Source organism: Lutra lutra, chromosome 9, assembly GCF_902655055.1.
Source record: "Lutra lutra chromosome 9, mLutLut1.2, whole genome shotgun sequence".
NCBI classification, from domain to species: Eukaryota; Metazoa; Chordata; class Mammalia; order Carnivora; family Mustelidae; genus Lutra; species Lutra lutra.
Window position 1 is genome coordinate 97,053,838 of NC_062286.1, and position 13,602 is coordinate 97,067,439.

The following is a 13,602-nucleotide window of genomic DNA, read 5'->3' on the forward strand; positions in this document are numbered from 1 at the left end:
ATCCAAATAGCCAAAGAAGAAGTCAAACTTTCACTCTTTGCAGATGACATGATACTCTATGTAGAAAACGCAAAAAATTCTACCCCCAAATCACTAGAACTGATCTAGGGATTCAGCAAAGTCACAGGATATAAAATCAATGCACAGAAGTCAGTTGCATTTCTATACACTAACAGTGAGGCAGAAGAAAGGGAAGTCAAGGAATTGATTCCATTTACCATTGCACCAAAACCCATAAGATACCTAGGAATAAAACTAACCAGAGGTAAAGAATTTGTACTCTGAAAACTATAGAATACTTATGAAAGAAATTGAGGAAGACACAAAGAAATGGGAAAACGTTTCATCCTCATGGATTAGAAGAAGAAATATTGTTAAAATATCTATGTTAACCCAAGGAAATCTACACATTCAATGCAATCCCTATCAAAACACCATCAGCATTTTCATAGAGCTGGAACAAACAACCCTAAAATTTGTATGGAACCAGATAAGGCCCCAAATAGCGAAAGGAATGTTGAAAAGCAAAACCAAAGCTGGAGGCATCACAATTCTGACTTCAAGCTGTATAACAAAGCTGTAATCATTAATACAGTATGGTATTCACAAAAACAGACACAGTGGAATGGAATAGAGAGCCCAGAAATGGACCCTCAACTCTATGGTCAACTAATCTTCCACAAAGCAGGAAAGAATGTCCAATGGAAAAAAGACAGCCTTCAACAAATGGTGTTGGGAAAATGGATAGTTACATGCAGAAGAATAAAACTGGACCACTTTCTTACACCATGCACAAAAATAAACTCAAAATGGATGAAAGGCCTAAATGTGAGACCGGAATCTATCAAAATCCCAGAGGAGAACACAGGCAGCAACCTCTTTGACCTTAGTTGCAGCAACTTCTTGCTAGACATGTCCCCAAATGCAAGGGGAAAAAAATCAAACTTGAACTATAGGGACCTCATCAAGATAAAAAGCTTTTGCACAGCAAAGGAACAGTTAATAAAACTAAGAGAAACAACCTACAGAATGGGAGAAGATATTTGCACATGACATATCAGATAAAGGGCTAATATGCAAAATCTATAAAGAACTTACCAAATTCAATACCAAAAAACAAACAAACAAAAAATCCAGTCAAGAATTGGGCAGAAGATGTGAATAGACATTTCTCCAAAAAAGACATAAAATGGCCAATAGACACATGAAAAATGCTGAATATCACTTCGCATCAGGAAAATGCAAATCAAAACCACAATGAGATACCACCTCACACTGTTCAGAAAGACTAAAATTAACAACTCAGGAAACAACAGATGTTGGTGAGAATGCAGAGAAAGTCCAGCCCTCTTACACTGTTGGTGGGAATGCAAACTTGTACAGCCACTCTAGAAAGCAAGTTCCTCAAGAAGTTAAAAGTAGAGCTACCCTAAGACCCAGCAATTGCACTACTAGGTATTTATCTAAAGAATACAAACATAGTGATTCGAAGGGGCAACTGTACCCATGTTTATAGGAGTCATGTCCACAATAGCCAAACTATAGAAAGAGACCAGATGTCCATTGATAGAAGAATGGATAAAGAAGATGTGGTACACACACACACACACACACACACACCATCAAAAAATGAAATCTTGGGGTGCCTGGGTGGCTCAGTGGGTTAAAGCCTCTGCCTTCGGCTCAGGTCATGGTCTCAGGGTCCTGGGATCGAGCCTCGCATCGGGCTCTCTGCTCAGCAGGGAGCCTGCTTCCTCCTCTCTCTCCCTGCTTCTCTGACTACTTGTGATCTCTGTCTGTCAAATAAATAAATAAAATCTTTAAAAAAATGAAATCTTGCCATTTGCAATGACATGGATGAAACTAGAGGATATTATGCTAAGCAAAGTAAGTCAGAGAAAGAAATACCATATGATTTCACTCACTATGGAATTTAACAAACAAAAAAATGAACATAGGGGAAGGGAGGAAAAAACAAAATAATATTAAAATAGGGAGGCAAACCATAAGAGACTCTTAACTATAGGAAAGAAACTGAGTGTTGATGGAAGAGAGGTGGCGGGGGGATGCTGGTGTAATTGGGTGATGGGTATTAAGGAGGGAACTTGGTGTAATGAGAACTGGGTATTATATGCAACTGATGGATCACCAAATTCTACCCCTGAAACTAACACAGTATATGTGAATTAAATAGAGTTTAAATAAAGAATTGAAAAATTTATCTTTAATCCCTTAAAAACTTCAGATTTTGTGCATGTGATTTTTGTTGTCACTGTTAATGACATCTTTCAAAGGTTTTCAAACTGGTTTTCCTGTATATTGCTATACTGTTTTTCGTTGAAAAGCCATCAACTTTTCTGAGCTTACTGGTTCTAACACTTTCCTTTTAGAGTCTCTTGATTTTCTTTGTAGACAATCATATTGTCTGTGTTAAACACACACACACAGGACAAGTCTTGAAAATTCTGAGCAGATAAAACCACTTTAGTCATACAAGCGAATTTTAACTAAGTCATTTTCTAAGACGAGAAAGGCTCCCTTGAACTTCACCTCTTGCTTATGCCTCTGAAAATCGTAAGTGAAACTTCAACTGTTTCCCCAAGTTGATATGTGGTAGCCACTAACCAATTCCCTTTCCTTTAGGAAAATTCTAACATAACCAATCACTGTGAAGGATAGACGGTCCCTGGTGCCACACTATATAAGTCGCTTGACAACAACAGACCTCTGAGCCTCATCCCATGTTATGGTTTCAGGGCTCCCACCCTGCAAACCATTCGGTATGTGCACAACACAGTTTTATGAATGACAACTTCAGTGATTCACTGGTTTTAGTTCTTTTTTTTTTTTTTTTTAACATTTGACATCTGTGGGTAATGCACACAAATTCTTTGCCTCCCAGCTAGAGTTGCTCCCTTCTCTTGATGCCTGCTCCCTTCTCTTCCTGCCTGCCTTCAGACTCAGTGCTCATCCTTGCTGCACACGGGTCTTGTGCTAGTCTCTCCGCTTGTGTTTCCTTTACATATGTTCTTTTGTGCCCCTAAGCCTTGCAAGTGTCATTTCTCTGCCTCCAGTCCCTATTCCCCCAGCCCGACCCCATCCCAACAAATGTCACCTTCCAGAACTCAACCCAGGAGAGACTGTTTTTTCAATCCTCTGAGCCTCTGTGTGTGTGTGTAAGCTTATCTTTCTATCATCTATCATAATATACTATACATAATGTGCCACGTTTCAGGCTTTTTCTCTCTTGTTGGGAGTGTGAGCACCCTGAGGTTAAAGACTGTTAGATCCATCTTTGTATTGTTTCCAACGACTAGCACACTAGGAGCTGACATGCAAAAAGTGTCAATAGAGGCTTATTAGTGAGCAGATGTTAAAGCCACATCTGAAGCTTGGTTGGTAGGTGCTGGGAGGGCAGTTACCCCCAACACAGAGTTGAGTCCTTAGCATTGAGCTCTGATGCTTGATTCCATCAGGTCTTCCCATTAACCAAGCTCACCAAAATCTGATCCAGAAATTGGAAGACCCGTGGGAAGTAATAGAAAATGTATATACTGGACTCTGCTCCCTGGTTCCTGACACAGAGCTCTTAAAACTCTTGGACTTGCCCTGGGTGACTGGAGTCTTTTGTTCTATTGAGGTGACTCTGGGTGGGCTCCTGACCGCTTCAGGTTAAGGGCTGATCTCCAGAGAGACCAAGCCATGATGAGGAGCTTGGAACAAAGAACTCATGTTCTTTGGAGAGGGGGTGGGACTAGAAGTGAGGTTCCTAATCTGTCATGCTTACATGATGAAGCCTCTCTATAATTCCCAGTACTATGAGGTTTGGAAGCTTCCAGGTTGCTGAACACACAGAGGTGCCAGGAGAGTGGCCTCCCTGGCAGGGAAGTTCTGTGCACCTTTCCACATATGTTGTCCTTGCATCTCCTCCATCTGGATGCTCATCTGTGTCCTTTGTCATATCTTTTACGATAAATCAGTAAAAGGATTTGGTGTTCCCTGCATTCTGTGAGCCATTCTAGCAAATTATCAGAACCAAGGAGGGACTGTGGCAATCCAGCTTTTAGCCAAGTCTGATGGAAGTTGTGGGTAACCCAAGGACATGCTACTTGTGACTGGTGTATGTGACTTGTGAGACTGAGCCCTTAACCTGTAAGGTCTGCACTAAGAGCAGGTAGTGTCAGAATCGAATTGCATCGCAGGACGGTGTCAGGGAACTTGTTAGTGTGGGAGAACCCCATACATTAGGGGTCGGGAGCGATATGAGTTGTGGTAGTGGAGTGAGGGTAGAGGAAAACACAGGGGAGTTTTTCATACAAAGAGTTTATGAACTTACATTGTCCCACTGCCTCTACCTGGGGAAACAAGACCGGCTACAGGCCTGTGTGTGACGCTCCAGAAACTGAAGCCCTTGGAGACCTCAAAATGGATCAGAGTGTTGTCTGGTGAACACAGAAGAGCAGAGCTTAGCCAAGCCCTCCTATCCCTTGTACTATTATTTTCTTAGTGTATTTTAAAAAGTTGATTATCCTCTTTTCCCTAAAACGTATATAAAAAGGAAACTTTTTATTATCCCTATTTATTTTAAATCAGGGTCACTTGAGGTAAATAGGAAGTAACCGAAAAAAGAATATTAAATTTAGCTGGAAATTTTGCCTGCTAAAGGTGTTGGGCCCCAGGCCTACTCTACTACTATTCAGAAGTAAGATTAAATGTTAGAAAAGTGGTGGACTAGCACCAGACCGAGGCTTTCTTCTGGATCATCATCTGTACACATGACATGTGATCTCCAGTAAAAGGTGTTTAGATGTATGACTCTTGCTTTCTGTTAACACTGCTGACAAATAACCTAGTTAGTGTCCTGGCTGAAAGGTTGTTTTATTTTCTGATAAGATCTAGAATTAGAGGGGCACCTGGGTGGCTCAGTGGGTTAAGCCTCTGCCTTCAGCTCAATCCTGGGGTCCTGGGATCAAGCCCCACATCGGGCTCTCTGCTCAGCAGGGAGCCTGCTTCCCTTCCTCTCTCTCTGACTGCCTCTCTGCGTACTTGTGATCTCTGTCTGTCAAATAAATAAATAAAATCTTTAAAAAAAAGATTTAGAATTAAAAATAGAAATGTTTAAGATGATGTAAAAAACAAACACTTATACACATAGTGACAGTCTGGAAGGGTATCACTTACTTGTCTACGTTTACTGCCCGCTGAGCAGAGAGCCTGATGCGGGGCTTGATCCCAGGACCCTGAGATCATGACCTGAGCCAAAGGCAGAGGCTTAACCCACTGAGCCACCCAGGTGCCCCTACTGCTGGATTTTTGTGTATGGAATAATTTTAGATTTAGAAGAGTTTAGAAAAGTTGCAAAGATAATATATATAATACAGAAAGTTCTGGTTTCTAATGTTATATCCCCCTGATCTTATGTTGCCATGGTTCATTTGTAGAAACTAAGAAACCCACACTGTACATTACTGTCAACTAAACTCCAAACTTCCTTTGGATTTCCCATTAATGCTTTTTTTTTTTTTCTGGTTTAAGGTTCCAACCTAGGATCTCACATTGCATTTTTTCATCATGTCTCCTCTGGTTTGTGACACTGTCTTTTCTTGATTTTCATGACCTTGACAGTCTTGAGAATAGACCAGATATTTCACTGAAATGTCCCTCAATTGGAGTTTGTCCGATTTTTTTTTTTTTTTTCATGAGTAGACTCTGGTTACAAGTTTTTGGAGAGAACGCCACACAGGCAAAGTGTCCTTCCCGCCGCGGCATGGTGGTGTGACAAGTGGATGGCCTCTCAGTGGCAATACTAAACCATGGTCACTTGGTTAAGGTGGTGTGAGGGTGGGAGAGAGAAGAATTACGCTCCACTTCCTGGGTCGAAGGTTGGAGGAAATTTACTGATTTCATCTACTATTTTCCAGGTGGGAGCTACACAAATACCCAGAGAAAAGTTCCGGATGCTGTGCCAGCTGTCCCGAGATCCCACTGCGCTTCACAGGGGCTAGGGTAACTGCCTCCCACGTTTTGGTCCTTTTGTGGAATTGATAGTGTTTTCTAACGTTGTTGCACCGTCTCCCATCCCCACCAGCAGTGTGTGAGGGGTTTTCTCCATATCCTCACAAACACCTGTATGACCTGTCTTTATGATTTTAGCCATCACATGGGAATGAGGATACCCTGTGATTCTGACTTGCATTTCCCTGATGACTAATGATGTCAAGCATCCTTTCACACGCTTATTTGTCACTTGTATATTTTCTTTGGAGCAATGTCGATTCAGATCCTTTGCTCATTTTTAATTGGCTTAGTTTTCTTTTTGTTATTGAGTTATAAAAATTCTTTATATACTCTGGATACAAGTCTCTTTTTAAGTATATGATTTGCAAATATTTCTCCCATTCTTTTTGCCTTCCTGCGAAAAAAAGTTTTGATTTTGGTGAAGTACAATATATCTGTTTTTCTCTGTTAAGGGCTTTTGATGTCATAACAAAGAAACCATTGCCTAATGCAAGGTCACAAAGATTCACACCTATGTTTTCTTCTATGAGTTTTATAGTTTAGCTCTTACATTTAGGTCCTTGCTCCACTTTGAGTTAATTTTGTACAGAGTGTGAACTTCATTCTTTTGCAGGTGGCTATCTAGTTGTCCCAGCACACTTTGTGGAAAAGATCATTTTCTTCCCATCAAATGGATTGGTGTCTTTGTCAAGGATTAAGTGACCATAGATGTTAGGATTTATTTCTGGATCATCAATTCTAGATTATATATGAATTGATATTTCATTGATCTATATGTCTATGCCAGTCCCACACTGTCTCAATTACTACAGTTTTAAAGTAAGTTCCAAAATTGGGAAGTGTGAGTACTCCAATTCTGGTGTTCTTTTTCAAGACTGTTTTAGTTATTCTAGTTCCCTTGGATTTCCATATGAATTTTTGCATCAGCTTGTCAATTTATACAAAGAAAAACTTTTTTTTTTTTTTTTTTTTGTCAGAGAGAGCAAGCACAGGCAGACAGAGAGGCAGGCAGAGGCACAGGGAGAAGCAGGCTTCCTGCTGAGCAAGGAGCCCGATGTGGGACTTGATCCCAGGACGCTAGGATCATGACCTGAGCCGAAGGCAGCCGCCTAACCAACTGAGCCACCCAGGAGTCCCCCAACTTGAATTTTGATGGGCATTTCATTCATCACTTTGTTTTTTGATAGCACCTCAAATGAATATGCTAGTTTATGTTTATGCACAAAATTTTGCTCCAGTAGCAATGTGGTCCCAAGTTTTCCCATCAAACAATTAGCTTAAAAACACATGTTTATTTAGGATATCACATACAAACACAGGGTTTTAGTTTGTTTAATGACTTTATTTCCAACAGTTGTTACTGCTTATTAGTCATAAAAATCATCAAAATCATCAGCAGATGTGTTATGGTTTCTAGGACGTAAAGCAGCTTCAATTTCTGAGTTACTGTCATCAGACTCACCCCAGAAGGCTGGAAGAAAAAACCAGACAGTTAAAGTATCTCTCCATCTGAACAGCTGGACTTCATCAGCCAAATAGTTTAATTGGACCACACCACTGGCCTGCAAAAGACCTACTAGGGACAAGGAGGGACGAACCTGACAGATGCATCTGGAATGCGTGTCAGTACAGCACTCATTCACACATTTCAGTGTGTTCTATGGAAAATACTACAGAATATTTCCTTCCTTTTTGTTGTGCCCAGCTCCTTGCTGCAGGATGGGGCTTTAAGGCCAGGATTACCATGGAAGCAGGGTTAGCTGGGTGTTTCGTCAGGTCTGGGACTGCCTCAGCTCAGCTGCTCCTGCCCTTTGATCCCCTCTGGTCTCCACAAGAGCAGAGGGGAGAAGGGAAGGCACAGGGGAAGAAGAGCAGTGAGGTGTGTGCTGAGACCAGGTTGTGCGTGCACATGGTTTACTTGGGAGGTGATCCTGGGAATCACGGGAGAGGCTGGAAGAGCGACGCAGGAAGAAAGGAAGGCAACGGAGGGTGTGTTCATGAGGGGGTGGGCAGGGCACAAGGGGGCCCCATCCTATAGGGCACCCTCTGAGAAACCAGAACTCCTCTTAAACTGTCTCAACAAAGAGTAAGGAGCTGGGGTTATTTACTGACCAACTTCCTCTTCTCATTGAGGGTTATTCTCAAGTAGGACATCCACTCCCTGGCACTCTGGGCGGCCCTGTGGGGGCTGGGCATGCTCCCACGGCCAGACAAAGCCCTCAGGCAGATAAGCACTGCCTACGGCCATCAAAGGCCACAAGCGTGCCTGTGAACTGCACTGTGATCTCCAAGTTGGCCGGACAGGATGTGCGGGGGGGACAGAGTTTGCTACACTGACCATCTCCATGACCACTGATATCTCTGCTGTACTCACTGCCATTCTGTGAGGACTTCTTACATCCAGTCCCATTTCACCCTTTTCCAACCTTGGAATGCCTCCACCTACTGAGCAAACAGGTGGAGACTGGTCCCAATCGCAGCATTACAGGGTGCTCAAGCTACCAGTCCCACCCAGGTTGTTGGACCCATGCTCTCGATCACAGGCCACTCAGGAAGGGGGTCTAAGCTGACATGAGCAGAGCAAGCCCAAGCTCCACAGGGGACATGCCATAGTGCTGGCCTGCAAGGTGGGGGAGAGTCTCCCTGTGAGCTGGGGGTTCAAGCTGAATAAGAACTCAAGGTGCTAAGGAAAAGGGAAGAACCGCATGAGCAAAGGCACAGAGGTACAAGTGTGGTATCCAGGCACACTGCATTTTCCTATGCTTCGCAGAGATTGGGTTTTTTACAAATTCAAGGTCTGTGTCAACCCTCCATCAGGCAAATCTATTGGCGCCATTTTTCAACAGCAATTGTTCACTTTGTGTCTTTGTGTCACATTTTGGTAATTTCCTCATTATTTTAAACCTTTCTATTATCATTATACTTCATAGAAGGACCTGTGATCAGTGATTATGTCTTGCTGAAGCTCAGATGATGATTAGCATCTTTTAGCAATAAAATTTAATTATATTTTAGCAATAAAATTTAATTATTTTTAAAGTATTTTAAATTAATGCTGATTAACATTTTTGTAGACATAATGCTATTGTACACTCAAGAAACTATAGTATAGTGTAAATACAATTTTATAGGCACTGGGAGACCAAAATTTTTATTTGGCTTTATTGCAGTGGTCTAGAACCAAATCTGTAATACCTCCAAGGTATGCCTTATATTTGGAAAAAGGTGGTTGTGACCTGACCCAAAGAGGACAAGACCTTGGAAGGAACACAGCTGGAAAGTAAGGAAGGGCCAGACCACAAAGGGATAAAGTTAGAGACTCTATCCTGCACCTAGTGGGGGGCACTAGCAATTTTTAACGAGGAAGGTAAGAAGGCTCAGTGAAGTTTTAGATGCTGGTGGCCAGGTGGAAGGCATTCAGGACTTGGTGAGGGGCTAGATGTGAGGAAACCAGTGAAGGAGCCCTGTCATATCATGAGCAGTGGGTACTTGTGGGGCATTAGCTGTGAGGCTGGGGACAGAGGCAAAAAATATTTCACAGGTAGAATCTACCAATGTTGGCAATCAGTTGCATGTGGAGGCCAGGATACCCTGCAAATTCATACTTGTGAATGAGAACGCTAAGCCTCTGTGGCCCAGTGGCACCCCCGTGTGTGGTCAGGTCCCAGCCCTGTCACTGAAGAACTGTGCCTCGAGCAGACCCTCCGATCCCCTCAGAGACTATGCCACCCTGGGGAGGGCTGCAAGGGCCCCCTGTGATCACAGGCACCTTCATAGCCCTTACGTGAGGGTTCAGAAAACAGATAAAAAGTGCCCAACAACTCTCGATAAAACACAAAATGAATTCTCTTACCTTTAGACTCTAAAGTGATAGGTAGTTTCTTTTCGTTTTCGTACCTGAAAAATAAAGAAATAGCCTCAGTCCTGAAAAAATAGTCCTATCGGACTGATATTTTTGCAATGAGCACATGAGTGAAGTCCGTGTGATGCACTGAAAGGCGGGGCATTTTATGCATGCTCCCCACGTTTTTTGTTATGTTTTGTTTTGTTTTTAAGATTTTGTTTATTTGTTGGAGACAAACATACAGAGAGAAAGATAGAGAATGAGCAGGGGGAGCGGCAGAGGGAGAAGGAGAAGCAGGCTCCTTGCTGAGCAGGGAGCCTAATGTCGGGCTTGATCCCAGGACCCCATATTCTCCAAGTCTTAAGAGCAAGAAGAAAATGTCAGGACTATGGTGGCCAGAGGTATTTGCCATGGTGGGTGGGTCGCTGTTGTGACAGCATCACAGGGTCCCTGAGTGTGTTCCCTGCTGGTTCTGCAGAGACCGGGTCAGACTGCTCCTGTGGGCACTGCTTGTAGCACTGGACAAGGAGCCCACAGGCAGTGAGGCAGAGCACTGACTTCCTGTTGACAGCCCTCTCAAAAACAAGAACGGGCAAAGTTTTGGCACTTTGAGACAAGCCAGAAGTAAAATACTTGAGAAGTAGAAGTATTCTGGACACCAGTGTGTAGGCTTCTAGGTGTCCCACGCACAAACTGCTAGTGTCTATGGCATCTAATACCGAGCAACGTGCCAAGGTATTTAGTGGCATTCAGATTTATAGACTGTTTCATTAAAACAGATTCCGTCCACGCTTTTAGATGAGTAGAATGAAGAAAAGACAGACCCCAATGTGCACAGTCCCTGCTCAAGGTTAGGACCTTAGTCCTCCTGATATAGGAAACCTTGTAAACTCACCTTCTCCCTCCCTATGGTTAACCTATGCTTAAAAACCTGCTGTTTGCCAGAGCTGCCATAATTTATAGATTTGGGTTTTTGTTTTTTTTTTTTTTTTTTTCCGGTAGAATAAGCTCCACTCAGGTATAATTTTTCTAGGCTCAGTATCTGCCATCACTCCCTTTAAACTTGGTCCCTGTTCCATGATCTTCCATGACCTCAGCTGCCTGCAACTATTTCCCCACACAGAGGAGCCAGCTCTGTGGCCATGAAAGAGGGCCTGGCACTCACCAGCAGTCACACAGGTGGCAGGGAAGGTGGCCACCATCCACATGGGTCCATCTGACATGAAGTACTAGCCCCCTCCCCACCCCTCACACACGCACACACAAACTAAATGCAACTACTGGGTTGGGTGTTGTCTACTGTTTACCTACTTCCCATTTCATATGGACACTGGTCCAGATGGGGGGTCAGAGGTGGATTTGACAATGCTGGTGGGGTACAGAGAGGCTAATTTTCCAGGTGTAGTCCAAGTAATAAGAGCTGCAGGGGAAGAGGGCAAGAGTGCCAAGGGCTGGGAGAACTTGGAGCACAGGGTAGGTGATGGGTGCCTGCAGGGCACCTCCTGGATCCTGCTTAGAAAGCTGGAGTGGAACTCACAGGCCGTGATGGAGGAGGAGGATGTGGTAGGGTGTGGTAGTGGGGAGCCCTTGGAAAGAACAAGGGCACTATGGCCCCCACCACTTCTCTGTGCTCCAGAAGTGTGGCCAGTGCTCATGTGCTAGCTCTACTTGGATACTTGGTCAACATGACCATCCATTACCAAATTCACGATCTCGCCAGTGTGGTTCACTTCCCCTGCTGGGCCAGGCCCCTCCTGTCTCAGCCAACAGCACCTGGACCCTCTCCCTCCCAACCCTTTCCACTCCTCTGCCCTCCTGCACCCAATCAGCCCCTAGGTCCTGCCAATAGGCCTCCCAGTACTTTGTGAAGTCCTTGCTCTTCCCTTTGCACTGCTGCTACCCAGCCAACTACACCAGCATCTTTGCCTACACTTTGTAACCACCCCTAGAAGGTGATGCCACAAACACTGCATCCCCTACAGTCCATTTTCCACTCGGAAGCAAGAGTGAACTCGTTAGGGGCACCTGGGTGGCTCAGTGGGTTAAGCCTCTGCCTTCAGCTCGGGTCATGGTCTTAGGGTCCTGGGATCGAGACCCGCATTGGGCTCTCTGCTCAGGGAGGAGCCTGCTTCCCCCTCTCTCTCTGCCTGCCTCTCTGCCTACTTGTGATCTCTCTCTCTCTGTCAAATAAATAAATAAAATACTTTAAAAAAAAAAGAGTGAACTCGTCAAAACACAAACCTGATCACTCCACTTCCTCGCTAAAGACCCTTGATGCCTTCCTGTTGTTTTTTGGCAAAAGCCCTAAATCCTGAACAGTACCTCCAAGGCTGGTCCCCAGACTTCTGATCCTTCTGCTACAACCTCCCCATCGCTCCTCTCCTGCACCATCACACGATAGTAGTCCTCATCCAAGTTGCCATTTCACAAGCATCTGCATAACTAACACATGTGTGATCACGCCCCCTCCAGAATATGAGCTCTGTGAGGGCACAGACGCTACCTGTTTTGGCTCAGGGTAACCCAGTGCTTTGTACTTAGTGGGTGCTAGGGGATTATGTATGGAATGAAAAGAGGAACCTCACTAAGAGCAGGGCCCTGCTTAAAGACACCTGACCAAAATGTGCTGACACAGTATTTGATTTGCAGGTTTCTGCTTCTGGGATTTCAGAATCAGGTTTAAGTTTCTTATTGGAAATGTGCAAGAAATATGTTGCAGAACTAAACACGTGTGGTTCACCTACTGAGAAAGGTGGAAAATGCTTCTAAGTGTTTCCTACTCCATCCCCACATCTTTGGGGAAATTATTTTTCCCTGTAGGAAGCCATCTCTGCATGCCAGAAAGTGTGTGACACCCCAAAGTTGATCTGAATTGCACAATTCTTCAGGTCAACATTTCTTTTGGAGCTATACCTAACATGTAAAGCTCAGATGAGGCCCATGGGCATGGTGGGAGAACATTCCCTGGAACTAGATATAGCCAATTTGTCTAGCTACTACAGCAAATTAGAGACAAAACATTTTCAGTTTGGAAAGCAGAAGAAATGGAAGAGTTAGTCTTACAGGCCATGAGATAGGGTCACCATAGCCTGTCACACATGCTTGGAATCGGACTGCTTCATCTTCCCTGAGAGAATGCAAGTAACATTTCCATCTTATAATGTCCAGGTTAGCAGAGGTTTGCTATAATGAGCCAGAGAGGAAATGCCTTGGGTGTTGTGGGCCATCTGGTCTTAGTCACAACTGCTCGCTTCTGTGGTTGTGGAATGACAACAGTTGTGAACAATGTGTAAACTGGTAGACACGGCTGTTACAATTCAACCGCTACAGACAGGCACTACAATTTGAATTTCCCAGGACTTTTAGGTGTCATGCAACATTATTCTTTGGATTCCTCCCAACCATTTAAAAATATAAAAACCACTCTTAGCTTCCTGGCTGTACAGGACCAGGCGGCAGCCAGGCCCGGACTTTGCCTTGGGGCCACAGTGCACCAAGCCTGTTGCACGGGTGACGTGTGCCATACTTGCAGCCCATCAAAGGGCCTGCCTTTCCCCTGCAGTTTTCATGGTAACTCCTGGGATCCAAGACAGCAGACTTGACTATTTCCCATGGTTAGACTTTAGACTTTACTTTTAAATGCTGCAGATTTTCCCAGTAGGTTTGGCAATTTCTCCCCTTAGCGGTACAGTAAACACCATGTACCCATGAAGGGGATGCTCAATTGTTAACCTTCTGCC

General features: G+C 44.0%; 1 protein-coding gene across 3 annotated transcripts in view; it reads right to left on the reverse strand.

Moving 5' to 3' along the window:
- Window positions 1-7,339: 7,339 nt before the first annotated feature.
- KIZ (kizuna centrosomal protein) overlaps window positions 7,340-13,602 on the reverse strand; it is a 139,150-nt gene continuing 132,887 nt past the window's right edge. For all 3 annotated transcript variants that reach the window (XM_047745724.1, XM_047745723.1, XM_047745722.1), the window contains 2 exons: window positions 9,872-9,915; window positions 7,340-7,489 (listed from right to left, as the gene is read on the reverse strand). In XM_047745724.1, the coding sequence (XP_047601680.1) occupies window positions 7,386-7,489; window positions 9,872-9,915 (148 nt within the window). In that variant the 3' untranslated portion in view covers window positions 7,340-7,385. The remainder of the gene's footprint in view (window positions 7,490-9,871; window positions 9,916-13,602) is intronic.